The 25,338-nt window shown below is 49.8% G+C and overlaps 1 protein-coding gene across 1 annotated transcript in view; it reads left to right on the plus strand.

Annotated features, from left to right (window-relative positions):
- Positions 1-25,338, plus strand: part of b4galnt4a (beta-1,4-N-acetyl-galactosaminyl transferase 4a) — an 81,694-nt gene that overhangs the window by 51,615 nt on the left and 4,741 nt on the right. The window contains 13 exon segments of the mRNA XM_027016399.2: positions 3,309-3,404; positions 3,556-3,646; positions 4,158-4,258; positions 7,006-7,073; positions 13,933-14,011; positions 18,476-18,542; positions 20,691-20,834; positions 20,968-21,077; positions 22,721-22,821; positions 23,098-23,171; positions 23,541-24,358; positions 24,360-24,793; positions 25,040-25,338. The exon segment at positions 25,040-25,338 is cut by the window's right edge and continues 48 nt beyond it. Of these exon segments, the coding sequence (XP_026872200.2) occupies positions 3,309-3,404; positions 3,556-3,646; positions 4,158-4,258; positions 7,006-7,073; positions 13,933-14,011; positions 18,476-18,542; positions 20,691-20,834; positions 20,968-21,077; positions 22,721-22,821; positions 23,098-23,171; positions 23,541-24,358; positions 24,360-24,793; positions 25,040-25,338 (2,482 nt within the window).

Genomic DNA, 25,338 nt, shown 5'->3' on the forward strand with positions numbered 1-25,338 from the left:
AGGAGTCTGTGTGTGTGTGTGTGTGTGTGTGTGTGTGTGTGTGTGTGTGTGTGTGTGTGTGTTTCTGCTGATCTGCTCATGCTATGATGTAGACACCTCTTTGTAAGGTATTTTAATACACCACTCCACAAATACATACACATACCCACCCACACCCACACAGGCTACAGAAAGAGCCTGCACATGGTGGAGTCTCTCGGCCGCTCGAAAAGGAACACCTAACATCACCATGTTCTCTGAGCACATCTGCCCCACCAAACGCAAACCTCAGCCTGGCGTGTCCCCCTGGGCCACCTGTAGGGTGCTGTGCACTGCAGTTCTGTAACTTTATATAGAAAAAACACAGTGGCAATAATGAAAAAAACAGAACCATGTTTGTTTTGTCAATAAAACAGGAAAGTGTGAGATATAATTTGATACAAAGTGAGTATGCAATACAATTCAACACCAGTATGTCCTGGTGTAATACTGTTCCTGTAGGCTAACAGTAATGGGATAAGAAATAAGGAGTATAATTTTGCAGAAAATATAAAACCTCAGTGTCACCACGGCGCCATATGGAACAGAACCAATACTAGCAGTATATTGAGGGTGTGTGCGCTGTGTGCAGGCGTGTGTACTGTGTTAACGGTGTCGGCACTATATGAGGGCGCATGTTCTGTGCGCGGGTATGTGTGCTTTGTAAGGGGGTGTTGCGTAAGGGCGTCTGTACTGTGTGAGGGTGTGTGTGCCGTGCAAGGGTGCGTGTTCTGCGTGTGGGCAGAGGGTGTCCATGAAGGTGTGTGCACTATAGGAAGTTGTATGGCTGTGAAGGGGTGTATGTGCTGTTTAAAGGGGGGGTGTACTGCATGTAGGTGTGTGTGTGTGTATTGTGTGAAGGCACGTGACCGTGTGAGAATGTGTGTACACTACACCATTACACCATGATAACGGATCTGATTAGGACTATAGCTTAGCTAGCTAACTTTGAAGCACGCGGGGCGCCGTGACTACCCTACATGCATGCTGAGTGGGTAGTTATACAGGGTCATACGCTGGCTGTGCTGGGTTTGGGATCTTATACGGTCCATCAAAGTCACGAGTAAATTCTGACAGAAAAATGTTTGCACTAGCAGTTTATTTAGTTATATTAACACAATATGCTTGCGTTATGTTCAGATAAACAGACTATATAAAACAACAGCGCTGTTGTTCAGATGAATTTACTGGATAACATAGATTATTGTACAGCTGTACATACTGTATAAAACTACAGAATTTGGGAGGGATTTCCCTTTAAAGATTTAAGGATTTAAGGATATAGAGCAGGACCATTTTTAACATCGCAAGTGGACACTGTGCTTTAATGTAATGGAACAAAAGGGGCGTGGAGGGGGTGTGTCGAGAGAGGCGCACGTGTACGGCTGTGGCAAAAGTGGGTGTTGAAGAAATGTTGCCCTGATCTTCTTATATTGATTTAATTTGAGGAATTCAACAGAGGGGGAGAATCAATACCAAGCTAACAGCGAAAAATAAACAGTAACTCCCCCTGGGCCAGGGACTGAACTGGACTGTCATTAATAAAATACATGAAGCTAAAGGCATTGTCAAGGTTACTGGATTTGGCTTAACTGTCATTGGAAAGGCATTAGAGGAGTCCATATGGGACGCAGTCACAGGCATGCTGGGTAATGCTAATCAATCATGGCTCACTCTATCAAACGCAAACACTGTAAGCGGCCATGGCGGAGCCCGCATTCACTAGGTCCTGAAATGGCTGCGCGCTACCTGCAGCGTCTGGCTTGGGCCCTGTTTGCTGTTTGCCACAATTTGTTTTTTGTTTGTCTGTTTCTTTGTGCTTGTTAGTACAACTCCAGTATTTGGCCTCTTTTTCTGCAGCGTGCACGTGTGTGTGCTTGTGTGTGTGTGTGCGTGTGTGTGTGCGTGTGTGTGCGTGTGTGTGTGTGTGTGCGTGTGTGTGCGTGCGTGTGCGTGTGCGTGTGTGTGCGTGCGCACGTGCGTGTGTGCGTGCGCGTGTGTGCGTGTGTGTGCGTGCGTGTGTGAGCGTGTGTGCGTGCGCGTGCGTGTGTGCGTGCGTGCGTGTGCGTGTGTGTGCATGTGTGTGTTTGCGTGTGTGCGTGTGTCCGTGCGTGTGTGTGCGTGCGTGCGTGTGAGCGTGTGTGTGCGTGCGCGTGCGTGTGTGTGTGCGTGCGTGTGCGCGTGTGTGTGCGTGTGTGCGTGCGTGCGTGTGTGTGCGTGCGTGTGTGTGCGTGCGCGTGCGTGTGTGTGCGTGCGTGCGTGTGTGTGCATGTGTGTGTTTGCGTGTGTGCGTGCGCGTGTGCGCGTGTGTGTGCGTGTGTGTGTGTGTGCGTGCGTGCGTGTGTGTGCGTGCGCGTGTGTGTGTGTGCGTGCGTGTGTGTGTGCGTGCGTGTGAGTGCGCGTGTGTGTGCGTGCCGTACCCTACCCTGGAGAACTCTGGCTGCCACCATCACTAGGGTCACTGCCACCATCACTAGGGTCACTGCCACCATCACTAGGGTCACTGCCACCATCACTAGGGTCTTGTCTTGTTTTATTAATGTGTAAGTCACTCTCTGTGCACATGAGCAGTACAGCTCCTGCAGGAACTTAGCTGCTGTTACAGTATTGATACCAGTGGGGGACACTGTGGCCACTTTGAGGCTCCACCTCCTCCTGGTGGCTTGACTGATCTGGGACCAGGCTAGCATCGGTCAGCTTGGGCCAAAGAGCTGCGGATCAAAGGCGGAAGACTTCACACACGCTCATTCTGAAGGACTATTGATCACAGCGTTCCTGCTCCCCGAAAACTCACTACGCTAACTCTTTCGGGTCCTTTACTTACAGCTCACTTCTTCAGCCATCAAAGTTTACCGCTCTGTCTAATGCATTCTCTCTCTCTCTCTCTCTGTCTCTCTCTCTCGCTCTCTCTCTCTCTCTCTCTGTCTCTCTCTCTCTCTCTCTCTCTCTCTCTGTCTCTCTCTCTCTCGCTCTCTCTCTCTCTCTCTCTGTCTCTCTCTCTCTCTCTCTCTCTCTCTCTCTCTCTGTCTCTCTCTCTCTCTCTCTCTGTCTCTCTCTCTCTCTGTCTCTCTCTCTCTCTCTCTCTCTCTCCCTCTCTCTCTCTCTCTCTCTGTCTCTCTCTCTCTCTGTCTCTCTCTCTCTCTCTCTCTGTCTCTCTCTCTCCCTCTCTCTCTCTCTCTCTCTCTGTCTCTCTCTCTCTCTCTCTCTCTCTCCCTCTCTCTCTCTCTCTCTCTCTGTCTCTCTCTCTCTCTCTCTCTCTCTCTCTCGCTCTCTCTCTCTCTCGCTCCCAGTTCAAGGGTCAGGCCAACCTTCACGTGTTTGAAGACTGGTGTGGCTCCTCCATTGCTCAGCTCCGAAAGAACCTTCATTTCCCGCTCTTCCCTCATGTGAGTGTTGCTCCGGCATGGCGCAGGCCTCCTGTGGATCTATGATGCGAAACATTCTCTCTCCCAGTGTGTGTGTAGGCGTGAGCGTGTGTAAGACTTGACGTAAGCATGAAAGTTGCTTACTTCATAAAGTGTTTGCCTGCGTCCCCAGACAAGGACCACAGTGAAGAAACTGGCCGTAGCTCCGAAATGGAAAAACTACGGCTTGAGGATGTTTGGATACCTTCATCCGTACAAAGATGGTAATTGCTTGTACTGACAGCGCTCACATATTCATTCACAAGAACAGACATTGTAGGCTTACGTGGTGGCCGCTCGCGTAGACTCTGAAGCCAGCAGCCACAGCAGTCAACCCCAAATCACACACACACACACACACACACACACACACACACACACACATTCTCTCTGTATACACATACATACACACTTTCAGTCACACACACACACACACGCACATACACACACACACACACACTCACACATACACACACACATACACACACACACACACACACACGCACATACGCTCACACACACACACACACACACACACACACACACACACACACATACACACACACAGCCTTATGTATTAATATAGTAGTCCTACTCTCACACCTGGATATATTCAATAGAAAACAACACAAAAATAACATGCCACTTTGTTGTTATTGTTATTTTTATTTTGTTTGTTTTATTTATAAGAGATGTCCCTCAGATTTAACGCCCTTTTTCGTTTCATTTTGCTAGGGGACTTCCAGTTCGCAGTGGCCTCTGATGACAATTCAGAGTTCTGGCTGAGTTCCGACGACAGTCCGCTCAACGCCCGTCTTTTGGTGTACGTGGGCCAGGTTAGTGCTTCCAGCAAAGAACCTCTCGTATCTCACCCCTGCGTAACCATCTACAGCATGTTCAGAAGTGGCTCAGTAAGCGAACAGCATTCCTGCGACCGCTTCCAGTTCGGCGGCGCGCTAATCCCCGTTGTTGGATTGGCTTACGTCACTGAGCAGATCGATCCCTGAGGCGAGGTGGCAGTGCTACATTCTCACAGCATTAAGCTGTCACCCCTCCGGGACACATGGGCTCCGCCAGCCGGGACGCGTGATCGCTCTGGAGCACCCAAAATAAATGAAACGAAAGGTTTTAATAACAAACAAAAAGTCATTTTCAGTAATGTAATGATTGGACCACATGAATTGCATGTACCAAATGCGATATCCCCACTGCTAAAAAAACAAAACAAAACATGTGCTTCATGCTCTCATACGAGGCCTTCCGGAGGCTTCCGTGAACTGTAGACAGGTTGAATCCTGCACTGTTGCCACACTTTCAGAGACTCGGGGCTTTGAGTGTGTGGGGAAGAGAAGATCACATTTGATCACTTGCTGGTCTAACAGAGGTCCTGTGTCAGTTTAAATAACCCAAGGTGCTGAAATGTGCCATGTACACAAACGTGAGCGTAAATGTACGCCACAGGCTCTTACTGGCTCTTCTCTCTCCATTTGGCCTGCTTGTCCTGCTGGCTTGTTCTCCAAAAACAGGCCAATCAACTCCTCCCTGGCGGTGTGGTCTCCATGGACACTGCAGGAAATGACCAATGGGAGACCAGGGGTGCTTTAAACAACAGCATAATATTACCACGCATATTGCCTTTGCAGACCATTTACCTGCTTTTAATCAAAGTGCATACCCAGCCGTGTGTGTGTGTGTGTGTGTAAGCAAGGCTTGATGCAGGGTCAGTCTATTGATTACTTTTGGGTAAGAGAAGTCACATTCCTCCTACATACACTCATAGACACCTACACGTTCCCACACACACACACACACACACACACACACACACACACACACACACACAGAACAGAGGCGTCGATACACTGCCACAGAGGTGTGGGATCGATCGGTAATACGAGAGGGCATGTGGCTCTTTGTCTCAGTGAATAATTGCTGCTTGTCCAGATTTCAGAGTGATTTCCGGTGGACCTGGCAGCCCACGGTTAGGTTTCACTCCTCTGGTGGGGCAAAGAGACCGAGAACACTGCCGCACACTCACCCAGCATCAGAGCAGTCACTGGAGTGGCGGAGCCTCAAAACGGAACGCCGTCCGGAGGGCAGGCGTCTTGCTGGACTGCCCCCTGTTTAAAACAACACAGCCACCGGGGCAAGCCGTTCTCCTCAATTAAGCAGGTGACCCCAGAAGGGAGAACGTAACGGGAACACAGAGCAAGCGTGCGGAGGGAGCAGTACCCAGTCTTGCCAAATCCTGATCTTAACTTTTCGAGAAAAAAAAGCCCCAGAGGTCACCGTCCCTGCGGTCACCGTTTGACCACACTGCCTGACTGGACGCATGGCAGGCTTGGTGATGAGTGGCCGAACTGCAATCAGAAGTGTTTGAGCCAAGAAAAAAGCAAATCAGTATCGTATATGAATAATGTGCGTGTGTTTGTGTGCGTGTGTTTGTGGGGGAGGAGAGGCACATGTTAAATGTGAAGGTTTCTTTTCCACGCCGGCCTTTACAGGTTCCAGCACCGTGCACACGCTGAGAACACGCTAGGCCCCTGCTGAGGGGCCGGGGGGCTCTACTCCTGTCCGAGCAAGCCCCCGATGCATTGCTCCAGGTGGAAATGTACTGAAACCCTCGCCTAGGGGCATGGACGTGGTGTGTGACATGCACACACACACACACACACACACACACACACACAGCGCACGTGCGCGAACACTCCATTAACAACTCTCCTCTAATCCTGGCTGGAGTAAGGGCTATGTTTGGCAGCAGGTATCATTAGCTTTGGCTGGACCGCATCGTAATGCAAACACACGCTTTGATGGACGGTGTGTGTACGTTTCCACGAGCTCATAAGAAAGCGGGCTTTGAGGCAGGACCCCTCCCCGCTCACGGAGACGTGAGACACAGGTTCCTTATGCAAGCGGGAGATCTCAACAGCAGCTTTGAATTGGAGATTAATGCTAACCTTAAATAAAGCCTGGCCCCCTGCGAGGGGCTCTCACGGCTCCCGTCCCGGGTCAGAGGCCAGGCGACAGGGGGCTAAAATCAGAGGCACAGATGTGACTCTCTCACTATTCTTCTTCATTCTCCCCCTCCCGCGCATTTCACTCCTGATGCATTTTTTGCGCCTTTGGACCGCTGCGCCAGAATGTGGAAAAGCTTCTGCTCGGAGATCCTGCCACCTCCTCCGCTGCGAGTGTTTGCGTGTGCGGGGAGGGGTGCGTTGGCGCACGCCCCCTCCTTCCTCATACCGACGGGTGGGACAATCACGCATTCTCCTTCACCTCCGAATGAACTCACGGCACAGCCCAGACAGAGAGAGAGGGACCTGCAGTAAGAGCGCTTAACGTATTGGCTCCCAGCACTTCTGCGGTTATATCTCCCTGCTCCATATGCAGTGGATGGATAATGCGAACACCGCGAAAGCACAAACGTCATGAAAACTGAAACAACAGGGAACCACGAGTATCAGAAACACGTACATGAGTCCCGTCGTGTAAATAGCCGTTAAACGCCGGTTTATGCCGTGCTCCTCATATGACCGACATGTTGGCTTAAAATGTTTCCTTGTTTGTTTGTTTGTCTCAGCTGGGGTCAGAGTGGACAGCACCAGGGGAATTTACCAAGTTCAGATCTCAGGTTTCCAAGTCTGTCCAGTAAGTATGCATGCACAGATGCGCACACACGCACACGCACACACGCGCGCGCACACACACGCACGCACGCACGCACACACACACACACACACACACACACAAAAACACACACACACACACTGAGTAATTAGATCCTTCCAAGATCATGTATATTCAAATTAGACTATTATGCTAATGGCATTAATTACACTTAACTTGTAAAAACTAGCCGAAAGATGAACACAACCACAACCCTCCTCATAAATCTTCTTGCGTGTGGTCCTACTAAAAAACTCACCAGACCAGCAGGGGTTCTGAGCCAAACAGCGCCCGTACATGCTGGTGCACGATTGCTCTCAGCAGAACACCTGTGAGATCTGCTGCTGCACCGCCGGGCTCGGCCCACGACATTAGCCATCGGTCGGGCGATCAGAGAAGATGGACTTCCTTTGTGTGACACGGCTCCACGTTTAATCACACCCTGCTGGAAGCTGGGTAATGACAGGCAGAACTGTGCCTGCAAGTACCTGCAAGGAATTCATTAAGTCGCCTTTGCGTAATGGTGGACCCTCTTTATGTTGCAGCATTTGTCTGTTTGTTAATTTTCTGTATCTTATAATGCTGCATCAGGGACACCGCTCAGACTGCTCAAACGGACGGAATATTACTATTACAGAACGTACAAAAATGTGTCAGTTACCTAACAAGCAGATGTTTGACGTTGTAAGTCAGGAAGTCGGAAGGCTCCCTCAACCTTGCCGTAAAGGCCAGCTGGCGATCGCGCCCTAACAACCGCTGATTTCAGCACGGCTGCTGTTGTAAGTAAATCTGGGCGTCCGTCGGCGAGGCGTTAACGGGGATGGTGCGCTCGCTGCCCTCGGGCCGGGGTCACGGAAAGCAGCGCCTCGCGCGAACCAGTCACCACCCTGTTCTGCTGACTCCTGGTGCGGAGGAGCGGAGGAGCGGAGGAGCAGGGGCCTGGAGAGCCAGCCGGATCGTCCAGCCCGTTCACCTCCCCCCCGTTAAAGGATGACCAGTGTAATGCTGGTGATGCGCGGGTGGCAGAGCTGCGTGGGGTCCACGGCCGATACTGCCACCAGCACAATTTTCTTTATTGTCACTGGTGTCTTACTGGTAAGCCAGGATTTATGTCAGCACAGCGTTGCCAGCATTAGAAAATCCCCTTCCAGCACTCAGGTAAATGTCACGTTCTTCCCCATGAGAGTTGTGTTCACCCCTGCTCTACACACACGCACACACACACACACACACACACACACACACACACATATTTTGGGTTTTATATATTTCATGATATAGGAATCATGCATACACATGGGTAATTCTCCTACATTGTCATGACCTTTTTGTCGTGAAAACAGACACATGCATGCACACACACACACACACACACACACACATATAAGCATACATTTGGTTTGTGTGCATTATTCAGTGTGTTTATTCTCTGATAAGCATCCCCCAGGCTGGACTGTGCTTCTAGAGTGCAGTACAACAGCTCTGATCCCAGCTGAGCTCTGGAGAGGGAGCGCGTGTGTGTGGGAGCGTCGAACCCCCACCGCTCCATCACACAGCCCCTCGGTGCTGTACCTCATTCCCTACACGCTGTTTTGAAGTGGCAGGAAACGGACTCAGACTTCGGAGTGAATTTGGTATCACAGAATTCAGCGTCATGAGTTAAAGGCGAATATGTGAACAATAGCTATATCAAAACAAACATGGCCGCAGCCCACCTGACCACAGGTGTTAGTAACACATGACCATAGGTCAGCATCTGGCTGCCATCGAGGACAAGCCGGCGCACTGCTCCTACACGATGCGTTGGCTTTGTCCAGTGTCGGATGACCGATCTGTCAGCGCAGTGCGGGGCGACGCCATCAGCCGTGAGCCGGAGCTCCACGAGGAACGGTAAAGAGATCAGACCGGGCACTGCGTCCCACTGCTGAGCTGACAAAGGACGTAAAAACAGCGAGAGAGGGAGAGATGATGAAGAGAATGCGGTATAAGTGTGTGTGTGTGTGTGTGTGTGTGTGTGTGTGTGTGTGTATGTGTGAGTGTGTGTGTGTGTGTGTGTGCGTGTGCGTGTGTGTATGAGGGAGAAAGAGAGTAACAGCCTCTCCTTCAGCAGAGAAAGTCCCAGGCTTGGTCATTTAAGAGGACTTTCCTCTACGCCGGTTCAGTCCGTTCCATTAGACCTGCCGCCTTCTCAAAGCTCCTCAAGTCTGTCGGCCCGCAGCCGAGCCGAGTGTGCTGAACCATCCCTCTTCTGGTCCCAGCAGTTTGCCACTCGGTCCACACACGCCATGTCCTCCGGTCTCACCTCTGCCGAAAGCGAACGAGAGAACACTCTTAACTCGCCTTTATCTGTCTCCAGCCACCACTCGCTTTCCAATTTAGTTAATTACTTGTTTCGTCTTATGACGGTCCTTATCTGAATCATATCTGGAGAGAAACTTCAGCTTTAGGGTTTTTTTCCTTCCCTTCTTGCCTTTCTCACTATTAAAAGAGCAGTGATGTCCTCTGGCAGAGTAATAACTGTAATCCTGATGGAGGTTTCTGGGGGAAAAAAACCTTGTTCCCACACAACCAGTCGTTCTCTCCCCAGTCCTGTTATTTAATCCATCCAGAGGCGCATTTATATCAGAGCGCTACACTCCACGAGCTCGGCGCTCCTCTGGGCATTTTAGCTGCAGTTTTTTTTCCTGGCTTTTTTTTGGGGGTTTTTTTTGGCAAAGCCCAGAGTGAGCAGACCAAGCACTTAGAAAAAAAGGATGGAGCTCCAGCGTCGTCTCCTCAGAGGCTTCTACAGATGAAGAAGCTTCATAAGTGGGGAGGGTGCGTGGGGGGGTAATCTGGAGAGTGGACGAGCAGCTTAGCAACTAGCGCAGTCCTCATCGAGCCTCTTAACCGTCCATTAGGTCCAAAATGAGGTCCCGCTGATGTCTCCCGCCGATGCGTCTCGCTGAAGTGTCCCGCGGTGTGTCTGGAGGTCCGGGCATGCGACACTCCTCACACTGCTGGCAACGTTACTGCTGATGACAGACTCTGATCATCACGCCATTCCCGTTGGTAGGCAAAGTCTAGCAAGGCACACGTCTAGTTCAGCGTTTCAGCACGGAAGGTGACTCACCAGAGATGCATTGCCACCAGGCTTGAGCTACATGCCTTTTAATGATACCGCACTTCTGTAAGTCATATGGCACTGAGCATCAAGTTGGCATTGCATTCTAGCCCACTTTAAGGTTTTGTAGAATTGGACTTAACTAAATTCATTTTATATATATATATATATATATATATATATATATATATATATATATATATATATATATATATATATCTCACATAATTTTGTATTATTCAAGTTAAATTGTTCTCTCATGCATATTGACCTAGAAAAAAGTACATTCTGACTTAAGCCTGTTTGCTGTGAATTGGCCTCGTAATATAACTGGTATTCCGAGCTGTGCTAGCCCTAATGAATCAGCGCGGTAATTACTAGTGAACGCATTGTAGGTAATGGAAAGGCTGAAGACCCCCACCCCACACACACACACACACCCACAGCCGTGCCGGAAACAACCCAGGACGAGCTGGAGAGGCGGAAAGGCAGGAGAGGCCAGCTGAAGCGACAGAAAGAGTGAAGAGGGGAGAACATTAGGAGAGAAGAGGAGAATTATGGGGGATGAAGGGAGCTGGATGAGCTGAAGCTGGGGCACGGGGCCAGTTTGGACAGTGGACGAAACGCTGAGAACTGTGTTTGAACAGCCAGCGCAAATGCGCGTGTGTATGGCAGCCGGACCGCTGCTGTGGTGGGGTGCTGGAACATGGACCCCCCCCTGGACTTTGTGCTGCCCAGACATGTGGTGCTCCTCTTTCATACCACTGGCGCTTTGTGAATTATTGAAGCCCAAGGGAAAGTACACACAAAATTAAACAATTCAATTAAATTTGATCAAATTTGATATAATTGACCAATAAGTATGATATATTTATAACTCTAAATACTGAATACGATCTAAAAAGTTATATAACTTTAAAATACACAAATGTAAAATAATCCAGGGATAAAGTAAACAAATGTCTCTGACAGGACCTGCACTGTAGAAGACATGTTTTGAATGTAAAGGTTTCCTTTACGTTTTATGGCAGACAGGGTATATTTGAACTGTTTTCCTGGAGAATAGTAGGTGTTTCTTTGTCTTTCGGTTTTTTAGCACGAATCGTGCAATGCTTTAGTGCTTTATTTTCCAGCGTCGCCCCAGAGTGCAGTATAACAGGACTGAGTCTCAGACACATCCGTCTGCTTGTGGATGACCTCACAGCCATGCAGTAATTAGAGGGAATACTGAAGACAGAGTCTGCAATTAGGCAGACAATTAAGGGCTTGTCCCTGTTCCCTGCAGCTCTCTCTCTCTCTCTCTCTCTCTCTCTCTCTCTCTCTCTCTCTCTCTCTCTCTCTCTCTCTCTCTCTCTCTCTCGCTCTCTCTCTCTCTCTCTCTGATGGCAGGGAGAAGCAGGATTACACACACTGGCATGTCTTTCCATCTCCCCCTTTCCTCGGGTATGGTGTTGAACTCTGCTGGGAGTGGCTCTGAGACCTTTTGTATTCATCGTGTCACCAAATACTGGGGCGTGGAGCTGCTGTGCATGCGGTCACACGCCTCTGTTCTACAGCCACCGCCGCGTCACGTGTCCAGGATTCGGGGTGGCCGCCCCTCCTATGTCTACTTCTTTTACCTGCTTGCTGTCTTTCTTGTATGGCTTGGTATCCCCATACTTTGCGTAGTCCGCTTCTTTGTTCCGAAACAGCTCTGTCTCACTCGTCCGCTTTCTCGTTCTCTCTCTCGCTGCATGTCACAAGCACTAAAGACTATTGTGTGCACGTGAGTGAGGGAAAGCAAGGGAAGTGTGTTTTCATTACGCGTTCATCTGCTAACTGCCGCTGCTTCTTTAAGCACTCAGCAAAAAAAACAAAAAAAACAAACAAAAACATTTCTTGTCTTGCTTGAACAGCTCTATTTGCAATTTGTGTGTGTGAGTTCATGTGCCGGTGTGTTGCAACAGCCAAACGCGTGCTGCGCCTTTAAGACAAGGCGCGTTTGCGTGCAGTGACGTCACCGCTGACCTGGGCAGACGCCGTTGTCGCAGCTCCTAAAAGCTCATTAGTTAGTCGGTACGTTTATTGTACGTTTCATAGAATTCCGCCCCTGCGCTTCCTACGGCGTGTCATTAATGTTTGAATGGAACATCAGGAGCCATGAGACCTGGCTTTGTGAGGTCCCTGGGGGAAACAGGCCATGTGGAGTGCCAACAACAGCCACTGTGTTATGGCCATGTACCCTTCGATAATGCCAGTCCTCTCTGTGCCCCCGAAGGACCCCTAACGCTCCTACTCTTGGGTAAAAGTGTTACAGCGCACACACCCTGTGTGAACGTGTGTGTGTTTAGATTTCGTGTCATATTAAAGCACCTGCAAATTACAAAACAGTAACGTGAAGCAAAACCTTAAGCAAAAGCTCTCCCTGTTTAACGAGATGATAAGCGCCAGCGGGGAGGCCGGGAGCGGCGCAGGGCAGCGGGACGCCAGCGGAGCTCGGCGGAGCAGGCGCTGGGTGCAGGAGGAGTCTAGCTCACTAGCTCAGGCCTGCCTGCATACAAGGCTCCTCCACTCCCTTATCCTGTGGTCCGGGGTCAGCTGTGTCCCCCGTGCACACCACGTCTCATTTCTGTCTGTCCCCTGCTTCCCTTTTCTCTCCTTCTCCTGTTCGGTTTTCTCGTCTGATGAGTTTCTGTACTTCAGAGCCAAGACTGAGCAAGGTCTGCAGCTAACCCTGCTTTTCCTGGATCACGCTCTCCTTCTCGCTCAGACAAATATATACACATACACACACACACACAAACAAGACATGCTCGATTCATGTTCACATCCGCACTAATTATTCATTTCATGCATTGGCCTCCCTCATACATATGTATGAACAAATTTACTCTTTAGAAGCCTCCCGTTGTAAATATCATCTCTCAAATTAACAGGGTGCAAAGAAACCAAATAAAATCATTAGCCTATGCAAATAGGGGGAGGAGCTTTGCTCCAGACCTTGGCAAGGCCTCGCGACTCACTCTCTTGCTGCTGAAATAGAGCAGCCTGTTTGCACCATGTGACGTGAGAGAACCTGCTGCCAAGTGTGTCTGTAATGGCACTCAGGGAAGCCTAACAGAGTCTGATGCTGAATATCACACAGCAGATGTGGGTCAGTTTGATGGAATGGGGTTCTGATTAGATGGGTGCTTGGAGTAAAGTGGGTGGGGCTTTCTGACAAGAGCAGAGGGACTCATTCACATGTAAATGTATCCACAGCTTTAGTATGGCATTGCTTGTTTATCTTCATTATGGAACTGTTTAAATTTGTTATGGCATTGTTTGTTTATCTTTATTATGGAACTGTATCTTTGTTATGGCATTGTTTGTTTATCTTTATTATGGAACTGTTTATCTTTGTTATGGCATGGTTTGTTTATCTTTATTATGAAATTGTTTATCTTTATTATAGCACTGTTAGTCTTTATTATTTTTATTATGGTATTGTTTATCTTTATTATGGCATTGTTTAACATATTAATATATTATGGCTTTTGAGCAATGCCAAACAGAAAATGTGTGTGCATGTATGCACATAATGTAGTACTTGTATTGTGTCTGTATATAATTTTTAAATATTATATTAACACTGCTTTGCTTGGCATATATGAATATATGAATCAAACGCAAACAGATGTGTTTGAACAGAGCTCTTCTGTGGACATAAATGGAAAATCAGGCTGATTCAAATGTTTTCTTTCTCTTGTCTCCGCTCAGTCTTATTGCCTCCAGAAGATACTACTTTGAGGTTCTCCACAAGCAAGATGACAAGGGATCCGACCACGTGGAGGTTGGGGTGAGTCCCGGTCTCTGGGGTGAATGCTGCCATGTAGCCCCGTTTCCCGTCGGCGTGCTGTTTGTGCTGAGCCTCTAGAGTCCGAGAAATCTAATACCTTCGTACGAGACAGCGGTTTGGAGATAAAGGAAGGACAGTTGGGGGTTTTCAGTCTGCAGTGAGATCTCGAACATTTGGACCCTGAAGCGGACGTACGTTCTGACTCACAGATCACTCCCTTCACACGTACGACACCAGTGTGGACCTGCAAGTGTGAAGGTAAAGGACTGATTCTCGTACCAGCAGTCCAGCACTGAAGTGAGACTGGACAGACTTTCAGCTGTTCTCCGCCAGGTTCAGAATGAAAACTTTTCAAAGCCTAACATTCAGCCTCTCAGCACTTACCGGTATTACACGTTTTAATCAATCTTGGTCTTATTCTGACAGTGTTTTGTCTTATTATGTTTTTATTATGTCTATTAGCGGTATTTACAGCACTCTGGCCTTTCACAGATACACATGATGCTCATAACTGCTGTAATGTGTCTCACGTCCTCTAACTGTATCTGCGTTTCCAGTCAGTTGTTGTAAAAAGCCATGTGTGCAGAAACAGGAGCGCAAATCAGCTAGCCGGCGTTAGCCATTGACATCAGAGCTGAGTGACAAATCCCACAGCGTGAGACCTCTGTGGCTTCAGCTCACGGCGATGGTGGGATTTAGAGCCCCACCCCCCAGCCCCACCACTGTGTTTATCTCTTCCATGAATGAATTAGTGAAACTCACTCTGACAGGGAGGAAGCACGTAAAGAGGCACCAACATTCCGCTGCTCCGGGCTTGTTGGGCTGCGGAGACCAGTGCGGAGGGAAGTCGCATTCCGTCTTTGCCTTTTGACTCCCTCCTCTCTCGATCGTGCGGCACGCGGGGTGCTAGCTGTTGCTTTCCTAGCGAAAGACCAGAAGCAGTGGTCACTCACCCGTAATCACGCCCCATTTTGCATAGCAAAACTCCCACATAGTCCTGTTGCATGTGTGTTTGTGTTTGTTTGGATGTGTGTATGGATATGTGTGTTGGTGTGTGTCAAACTGCATAGGAAAGTGAAGCGAGAATGAGGCAGGGAGCTTGTGGTTGAATACATGCACTACTAATGATCTGTTTCATTGGTCTAACCAGTGTAGCTTTCCAGAACATTCCAAATTAGCTCCCTGGTTCACAGCCGACAGTGCACCAACACACCCGTTCGGTGTGTGTATGTTGAGAAGACCGCGTCTGCTTTTACAGCCCGTTAAGCCTAGCCTCGACTCTTTTATGTTTCTTCGTTGGTTCGTCTTTTCCCTCTACGTTTGTGTTTAGTTTTTTGGTCTAATTATTTACCCGCACACTTGTTTATTTGCTAATCAGCCCTGGTTGATTGGCCCACTGCTACGGGCAGGAGACGGAAAATCGTTCAGACCGGATGCACTCTTCAAGGGCTCGGCGGACAAAGCTAGAGAAAAATGTCAGGATGCTGAGAGGAATTCATTTGATCCCGTTAGCGTCCGAACGTAATGGCCGTGGTCATGCTTTAAAAAAAAAACAACTGCAAGGACACAGTCCACAGCACACAGGCATAAAGACACAGAGGCCGGGGGGAGGGGACCAGAAGAGAGAGACAGAGAGTGGACGAGAGAGAGACAGAGAGTCCAAGACAGTGGAAGGGACACTGATACAGTGCAAATGAGAGTCAGGACAGTGTGTCGAAATTACTCAGCAATGCCAGGATGGAAATTGCAAATATATATATATATATTGTCTGCAAATATATATGTCTTTACTAACATGCATCTGAAATGCATCATCTTTGGCCAAACGGAAGAGAAAATGTCTAAACACTGTCCAGGTGGCATTCCATTCTGCTGTCCCAGACATCCCCTCTAGATTAATCTCTGGACATGTTATGATGTCATGGATGGAGGACAGGCTTTGTCTGGCTCCCATGGCAACACATCACTATTTAACTGGGTTCCGATTGGTGGAACGGTGTGAAGTCGAGGGCCAGGACAAAGGCCGTATTCGGCCTGGAGATTTTGCCGGAGGAGAGGGGGACAGGTGGGTTGTGAGGGAGCTGGGAAGGAATTCCGCTCTCCCGGCTGCGCCGGAGCCGAGTGGCATTCCCTCACGATTAACCGGCGGGCGGAAGAAAGGAGAAAGCCGGCCACCCGTGGGACCTGGACCCACTCCGAGCGTTCCGCGCTTCCCTCGCGATTGGTTGCTCCCAAACGAAACGGCACGGCTACCCGGGCGCCCGCAGCGCATTAGTCAACATGGAAGGCTGCTGTCGGGTTCCTCAGCGACGAGCGCAGTGTGATGAAATACAGCTGCTAACCCTCCCCGTTTAACTTACCCTGGTGCTACATTTGATCATTTTCCTCTATTGATTATTTGGCCCTTTGTGTAGAAGGTTCCAGGCCAGAGATGTTGTTCCTGTATATGTCCCACACAGACCAAATGTCATCACAGTCCTGAGACTCGGTACAAAGATCATAGTCATGGTTATAATTACACACACACACACACACTTTAGCCTTTCTTGGCCTTTTGGAACAGTTGTACTTGTCTGTTGTGTAAAGGCTGCTCTGATTATGGCTTCCTTCATTGAATGAAACACCCACATTTGTCACTGAGGAAAAGCTTTTAAGTGCTAATGGATTTCATCAGTACACTTCACTAATGTGCAGAAGCTCTGTTTAACGTGAAGATGAAGAGAAAGAGAGAGACAGATGGAGCGAGAGACAGGAAGAAAGAGTGAAAGAAAGTGACAGAACCTAAGGAGACTTATATGTTTCTAAAAATGTGTGTGTGCGCGCGCCTGTTCAGTCTTTTACAGTACACAGTGCCGTCGCTCTTTAGTTATCACACACAAGGCTGTTACTTTAATGAAACAAACTTTTAATCTGTTTGGAAATCCAGGGATCTTTCAGCTTAAGATCCATAGAAGAAGCATTTGAAGCCAATGCTTTAGGTACTTCCTCCCAGACTGGGCCCCGCAATGCAGCGGCCCCACACCTGTACCCTCCCGGTGGGACAGGCGGCACGTGGCGGATCTGCCTCCGTCGTGCAGGCTGCCCCCGCTTCACCTCTGCCTGCCCCAGAGAGAGGGCAGACGTCGATCCTGCGCCAACGCCGGGCTGCGTTGGTCCGAGAGGGTCTGCGCAATGAATGGAACAGGCTGGACGGCAGGCGAGGGAATTGTCTGTCTTTATGAAAATGACGGTTCGCTCTCGGCCCTTGTGGGGTTATAAAAGTGTGTGTTTAAGCTTCCGCTTGTTTGTGTGTGTGTGTGTTTGTGTGTGTGTGCGTACGGCACACGTGTGCTTCCGTTCTGGTTTCTCACCATGGAGAATGTCCTGTCTCCCCTTATTAGCATGAGAATAATGAGAAGTGACGTAGTAATTGCTGAATGTCTTTAAAAGACTTGTAGCCTGCCGGTCGCTTCGTGAGCATGTGTTGCCGGAGACCTGGGCGCACGTGTGTGTATGCAGTTTTGGGGGTGCAGGAGTTTATGCAGCGCTTGTCTTTGCTACGAGAAGGTCAGCACACGTCCTGTACGGACGCGTGCGTGCGTATGTACGTGTGTGTGTGCGTGCGTGTGTGTGTTTGTGTGTGTGTGTGCGTGTGTATGTGTGTGTGTGTGCGCGTGTGCGTGCGTGTGTGTGTGTGTGTGTGCGCGTGTTTGTGTGTGTGTGTGTGTGTATGCGTGTGTGTGTGTGCGTGCGTCCGTGTGTGTTTGTGTGCGTGCGTGCGTGCGTGTGTATGTGTGTGTATGTATGTGTGTGCGTGCGTGCGTGTGTGTGTGCATGTGTATGTATGTATGTGTGTGCATGTGTGTGTGTGTGTGTGTGCGTGCGTGTGTGTGTGTGTGCGTGCGTGCGTGCGTGCGTGTGTGCGTGCGTGCGTGTGTGCGTGCGTGTGTATGTGTGTGTGTATGTATGTGTGTGCATGTGTGTGTGTGTGCGTGCGTGCGTGCGTGTGTGTGTGTATGTATGTGCGTGCGTGCGTGCGTGTGTGTATGTATGTATGTGCGTGCGTGTGTGTGTGTGTGTGCGTGCGTGTGTGTGTGTGTGTATGTATGTGCGTGCGTGCATGTGTGTGTGTGTGTGTGTGTGTGTGTATGTATGTGTGTGCGTGTGTGCGTGCGTGCGTGTGTGTGTGTATGGTACGGGCGACCTGGCACGGTGCATGTAGGCCGGTGTATGTCTTTTGTCTGCTCTTCCCTCTTTTTGTTTCAGCCAGTCAGGCTCCAGGCATCGATTTGCCAGGCCTTCTCACCCTTGAATCAATAGCGCACACACCTGATGTGAAGGCCACACTCCTCTTTTCATGTGTTGAGGAAAAGTTATTTTCTCCTGTCTTCCCTTCTTGCTATCTCTCTCTGTATCTCTCTCTCTCTCTCTCTCTCTCTCTCTCTCTCTCACTTTTACCCTCTGTTTGTCTTCTCTCAACCACAGTGGCGCCCTTTTCTGCCAGGCTTGAAATATGAGGTCATCGATTCTGCCTACATCTCGCTGTACACAGGTAAACCCCTCCTGCGCTCACTCTTTCTCTCTCTCTCTCTCTCTCTCTCTCTCTCTCTCCCCCCCTCTCTCTCTCTCTCTCTCTCCCTCTTCCTCCTCCACCATGCTCACTCCAGCACCAAGCCGCTTGATTGGTCGTTGGGCCATTTCCCTCGCATCACTCCGTGCTGAATGTGATTCGTTAAGATGTTCTGGCACGTTCCACAGTTCGAATGACCCCCCCCCCCCCCCACACACACACACACACACACACACAGGAGCAGAGATTCCCATTCACAGGTGAGAGACAGGCATCAGAAGTCTCACCGGCTGGGGCGAGTGCCGTCGTGCATGTTTGCAGCGTGGCCACATGCACGTCTTGTGCGTGGTGGAACCACACACTGCTACCAGATGCAGCGCAGTAAGCCCTCCTGCTTAGCGTTTATATTTTCGAAAGCAGATCTTATCAGACCATGTCTTATCTGTCCTTCATGGTGTCGCCATGGGAATGAAGCTACTGACTACTACAGATTAAATGACCCTTTTTTCCTCTCTTTTCTTTTTTTTCTTATTTTTGCTGATAAACATGAATTAGACTCCAAATATTGTAAAGATGTGAAATGATTTAAGCTGTCAGTTTTTATGGTTCCATCTGTGTTTGCACATCAGTTCCTCATTGTTGTTTCATGGATTTGAGAGAAAGGGATTGTGGGCATTGGTTGCTTAGCAACCACTGCTAGCAGAGGCTCAAGTTTCCCACACTTAACCCTTTCTTCTCTGGACGCAAACAGCACTTGTTGTGCTTTAAAAATGCATGCTACTTTCCCATTCACAGATGGTCCCCTGACCAAAAAGGCTTTGTGACTTTGAACCCAGGACTCAGAGTAACGTGTCTGGAGTAACCTGTCTAGACTAACATGTCTAGAGTAACGTATCTGGAGTCACATGTCTAGAGTAATGTGTCTGGAGTAACGTGTCTAGATTGTCAACTATTTCCTGCCTAGTGATCTCTGTCTAGATTCCTATCTAGGCATATTTAAGAAGAGGGTTAAGACTTATCTGTTTAGAATAGCCTTTAATTAAAACCCTGTAAATTACTTCTGGACCTTATTTTCTGTTATTTTAGTTTTTATTTCTAGCTTATTTATTTATCTTTTATTTTCATTTATTTGATTTCATTGTATTCCTGCTATATTCTTATGCTATATAAAAATAATCGTAGTAAGCTCAGGCTGACACTTGCTACTAGCCTGGGAGGTTGAGGACTAACACTTGTCTCCTGCATGAAACATTGCCACCCACTGCCTGTTGCTGATAAATACAGCACTCCTTGGAGTAGAGTGCTAACTGCTAACCCCTTCACTGCGCTAGCGTCACAGAGACCGGTACGGTCCATTCGGGTCGTCCTTCCCACCCAGTGAAAGCATGGCCACTTCAGACCTCAGGGCTGTTTTAGGATTTAAACTTGGGAGCCTAGGAGAAACCCCTGCTCTGCATATGCATGACATCCCTTTAGGCAGATGAGCTACATTAGCCCCCCATAGTCACATGACCTGACTTTGATTGGAGCTTGCTTTCCACATGCCAATTTCAGCGGGCGCTTACAGCTGTATCCCACATGGTAAACGCCACGGAAACCTTTTGATGGCCTTCTGAAACCCCCGTGGACTCACTGAAACTGACTTTTCCTTTAATTATACACTCCGCCTGCAATTAGACCGCAAACTGACACGCACATAAATCAGATCCCCTCAGAGCGCTCGGATCGATTACGGATGGATGGATGGATGGTTGGCTAGACACAGGGACGAACGGATACATGCATGAAGGGAGAGATGACTAGACGGATTAGATGGATGAATGGACTGATGGATGGCTATGATTAAACTCCCCTCACTTTGCTATTAAAGGTTCGATGTTAGTAGGGACCAGTCAGTCTGTCACGTTATGTTGCTTTTCTGAAGTTCTGAATGGTATCAATTGACAGTAAAGTTCAGGAATTTTCTGAAAGACGAGGCAAAGAAAGCGTAAAAACACCCCACTGTCAGGCTCGAGGTGATGGCAAGGCGGATCGAGCCTGTTTTGAAATCCCTCCACATGCCCTTTGTCAGAGTGGCACTAAATCAGCATGTGCTTCCTCCTGTCGCCCCTCCCCCCGCCTGTGTGAAAGAGGAGAGCAGCCTGAAGATGAACAGCGTGGATCACATCCCCCAGACGCTGGCCAGCCACGGGCCAATCCCGGCGGAGGGGCGGGCCGGCCGGCCGCACGGCGCCGACATGCTGAAACCTGACCCGCGCGACACCTTCTTCAGGAGTGAGCGTTCCTCCCGCCTCTCGCTGTCCCTCACCCTGTTCCTCACCCTGCCTGTGCTCAGTGTGAATGAGGTCTGACCCACACGCACACACACACACTCTCTTTCTTTGATTCCGTCTCTTTGCTTGCGCAGCGCCCATGATAGACCCTGCCCGGCTGGAGAACGTGCTGCCCCCTTGTCTCTACTCGCCCACATACGTGGTCAAAGACTTCCCCATCGCCCGCTACCAGGGCTTACAGTTTGTGAGTCTTGGACACACTCGCGCACACACACTCACACAAACAGCTAAGCTTCTACACAATTACCTTCATCGTTAACGTCATGATGAGTCACACATTAAGCAGCACACTTAATGAGATCCCTCCTGTAGCTTCCACCGCTAGCAGGACAGGCAGACTGCACTCTCTGCACATCTGTACCTCCCTTTCGAAGTATAAATCTATGGGTTTAGTTACATATGTTAACATAAGTATTTTCTCATTAAGATACAATAAGGTCACAGTTCCCATGGCATCTTGTGTTTGCGTATGCATCTGTGTACGTGCGTGTGTGTGTATGTGTCTGCAGTAGATAAATGGATGCATAAAGGGGTTGCTGTGTTAAGATTACTCTTTAAAAATGCCAGAGTCTGAAAACCAGTCCTTCACATGCCCCTGTTGCACCAGCAGAAATATACCAGCAGACCTTGAACAACGCTGCCCCCCTTTGGCCAGTATTTGTCAGTGCAGGAGAGATGGGGCGATCATTTGGGAACGAGCAGGCAAAGTTTGGGATACATTCATCTAATGTTTCATTACAGATTATAAACATAAAAATATAGCCATTTGACATAATTCCAAGGATTTCATTAAGCAATGATAGCATTATGTTATTGTTTCTTTACTAAAGTAGCCAAATTTCTGTCCACTGGACATACAATCTACATGGTATGTGTTAATTCATCACTCGGGCCCAATCCCATGTCTTATTTTTACCCCTTATTTTCAAGTGTCCTCCTTGAAATCCGCCCCTCACCCCGTGTAGGCCTCCTGCCAGACTGCTCTGATATTAGAGGAGTGGTAAAGTTCTGCGTCATATGCCTTCAAAGAAGGGAATTACAATGACAATATGTCAAAAATATGTTGCTATGTATACATCAGCAGTAACAGTGTAATGTTAGCTAGCCAGCTACCGAGACATTAGCAAACTACTAGAAATTATTTTATGCTTGGTATAAAGAAAAGAATCCTAATACATTGAAAAGATAATTCGTTCATTATCATAAATTATGTCTTTATTAGTGGAGAAAATATTTACATTTTTGGGTTTCTTTGGTCGCTTGCACATTCATTTTGCAATGATTTGTAAGGCATTCTGGGAAATGCCTCTAAACACTCCAATCGAAATGTGCCTCTGAAAACACTCCCATTTGGAGGGCTGTGTAGCCCTAACACTTGGCCACACTCCTCTTTCCCAGCAAGAATTGGGACACCCTACCCTAGGGATGCCCCACCCTTGGCCAGGACCCTAGGCATGACTGGGACTGGGACTGAGTAAAGTTCTGGCAGCACTTCTAGGGCAGTAGACGTGTGCAGTAGCTGGCATCCTTCCTGCCGGGCCCTCGTGGTTTGTCTTCTTTCCCGTTTGTTTTTATCTATTGTACTGAGAGGAAGCACACTGCTGGTGGGAAGTCTTGCAGTAATTAGTTTTGTAGTTTCTGTCCTTGATTACTTCTTTGTGCAAATCCACTATATGACCTGCCAAGTGCTGTAAATGTAATTATGGGTTCTTATTTTGTGTTTTGAATATGAATTAGTGAGCACCTCTAAATATTGTGCAGCCTCCAGTAAACGTGCTCCTTTCTCTGTTTCTCCCTTTCCCTCGTTTGCTTGCTCTCTTTCCGCAGGTGTATTTGTCCTTCGTCTACCCCAATGACTTCACGCGACTAACGCACATGGAGAGGGAGAATAAGTGTTTCTACCGCGAGTCGCCCATATATCTGGAGAAGTGAGGTCTTACACACACAGAAAGAAAAGGCAGCAAGCCTGTTTCTATAAGAAATCCTGAAGAATCCGAACCATTTAGGAAACACGCATTATGAAATATCACAGAGCCTGCATGTTTCATATTTGGACCAACGTTTGGTATGCGTCAGACTTTTGAAAATGTCGTTCCGTGCCACGCACACTTCATTGGTGTGTTCATCTGGAGTGATGATTATCTGTGACTTCTGGCTTGTCAGTGCCTGTATTTTTTTTTGATTATTACAACTCTGTTTGCCAGGTTTGGCTTTTACAAATACATGAAAATGGATGAGGAAGAAGATGACAGGCCGTTTTTCTTCCCAAACCCTGATGGTGAGAGAGTGAAAGAGCGAGAGAGCGAAAGAGAGAGAGAGTATATGTTTATATTGGAGCTGACCCGGCTCAGTGATCTAGTAACAAAATAGAGTTTATTAGGCCAGTATTTACACAAGGTGTTTCATGAGAGGATGTCATATTCGTATGAGCGTAATGGTTCTGAACTAGAGCCAGAAACTGAAGGACTGTGATTGATTTTACTACCACGTGGAGGAGAGCCATATTGTCTGGAAGGACAGTCAGAGGTCTTTTGTGGAGGGCTGCCAGTTGGAGAGGTATTTCAGTCTCTGTGGGGTCATTAACCCACCACTAAGCCTGCGGGCTTCAGAATTCATCACGCCGCTTCCTTTGGCTCATTCCTTACAGATTTTCTCGAAGAGGAGGAAGGCGTGGATCCCGAGGACGAAGCCGAGATCGTCGGCACGCCGCCATCGAGGAGGCCAATCCGGCCCAGCCAGTCCAGCTCCTCCCATAAGCCAGGCTCCATGTCAACGAGGACGGAGGTAGAGGTGGAGCAGAAGAACCCAGCCCAGAGGAGGGAACAAAGCCAAGCCTTCCGCGGGGAGGAGCCAGCAGACAGGAGGGAAGGGGTGGGGCGGAATGACCCCGATGAACAGGTCGAGCCGGTAGAGAACGCGGACTCCCCGGGTGAGAACATAAAGGGTGGGCGCGCACTCTCCTGGATCCAGACAGAGCCGGAGGGGCTGACGAGACGTGGCTGGTCGGAGGCCCACGCTCCGAAACTCAGCAGGCGCTCCCTGCTGTTCCCCCAGAAGTCCTCCCTGGTGGCACTCACCAACCGAGCCAAGCAGATCCTCACCAACTCCGCCCATGCCGGCCGCCCCGCCCCCGGCCGCGCCGGCCGGCCGAGCGCCAACAAGGAGCACAAGAAGGAGGACGAAGTGATCTACGTCACCAGGCCCCGTCCAGGCCGGGAGAAGAAGAGCCCCGTCTCACGGCAGCCTCGCGAGGTCTTCCCCGGGGTCTTTCTCTATCAGAACGGTAAAACCACCAGGCTGGTGAACCTGAGCTCTAAGCCCAGGATAAGTCAGGGCGTCTTAGGTGCATCGCAGCTGCTAGGAAGGCCCCCTCTCCGGGAAAGCAGGGCCAATTTCACCTCCGGCAGGCGGAACGCGGCTCACCAGGCTCCCAGCAGGCCGGCCGTTCCGGGCCGCACCGAGAAGGGCGGCGCACGGGAAAACGCCCCCCCCCTCTGCCCGACGGCTCCCTCCCATCCCCACCCCTCCCATCCCCACCCCTCCCACCTTCGACCCCTCCCGGAGCGCGCTCCCCACCGACGCGCCCCGCGTTACCTCCTACCTGCGCACCTCCGAGATCACCGAGTCACAGCCGCGGCAGAGGGAGGCGGAGCCTGAGCGCGAGGAGGAGGGCGGCCTGTCCGAGTACAGCTACGAGGAAGCGGAGCCCCGCCCTGGCTGGACAGAGGAGGCCATCAACTGGCAGAGGACGTTCTCGGTCAACAGCATGGACTTCGAGACGCTGCGCTCCGACTGGAACGACCTGCGCTGCAACGTGTCGGGGAACCTGCAGCTGCCCGAGAGCGAGGTGGTGGACGTGCTCGCGCAGTACATGGAGAGACTCAACGAGCGGAACGGAGGGTGAGGGGCACGTGTGGGCGTGCGTCTGCTTTGCAGACGGGCGCGTCTGGGGTGCCGTGCCTGTGTGATAAGCGACGGTGGTAATGAGAATGCCGCGAAAGGTATCCCTGCGTATACCGGGTGTGAAACTCGATCAGAGAGCAGCCTCTTTTACCCAGACCCACACCGAGTGAGCCGACGCACGCGAAGCCTCTCGGGCGTTTCCTTCTCTCACTTCTCTCGTTCTCTCTCGTCTCCATCCCACAGCATCTTCACCCTCTTGCGCATCGTAAACATGGAGAAGAGGCGGGACTCGGCACGGGGGAACCGCTACCTGGTGGAGCTGGAGCTGATGGAGCGCGGGCGCAGCGTGGTGCGCCTGTCCGAGTACGTCTACCTCCTTCTGCACCACGGCCGGCTGGAGGACAGCCTGGAGGTCAGCGACGTGGCCGTGGCCTCGCCCTCTGCCGCCACGCCCGCTCCCTCGCCCCGGGCCCTGGGCGCCGGGGCTCACGCCACCCCGCAGGCGGGTACTGCCGATGCCAAGCCTCTGCTCTGCCAGCCTG

The sequence above is a fragment of the Electrophorus electricus genome, chromosome 2, assembly GCF_013358815.1.
Source record: "Electrophorus electricus isolate fEleEle1 chromosome 2, fEleEle1.pri, whole genome shotgun sequence".
NCBI classification, from domain to species: Eukaryota; Metazoa; Chordata; class Actinopteri; order Gymnotiformes; family Gymnotidae; genus Electrophorus; species Electrophorus electricus.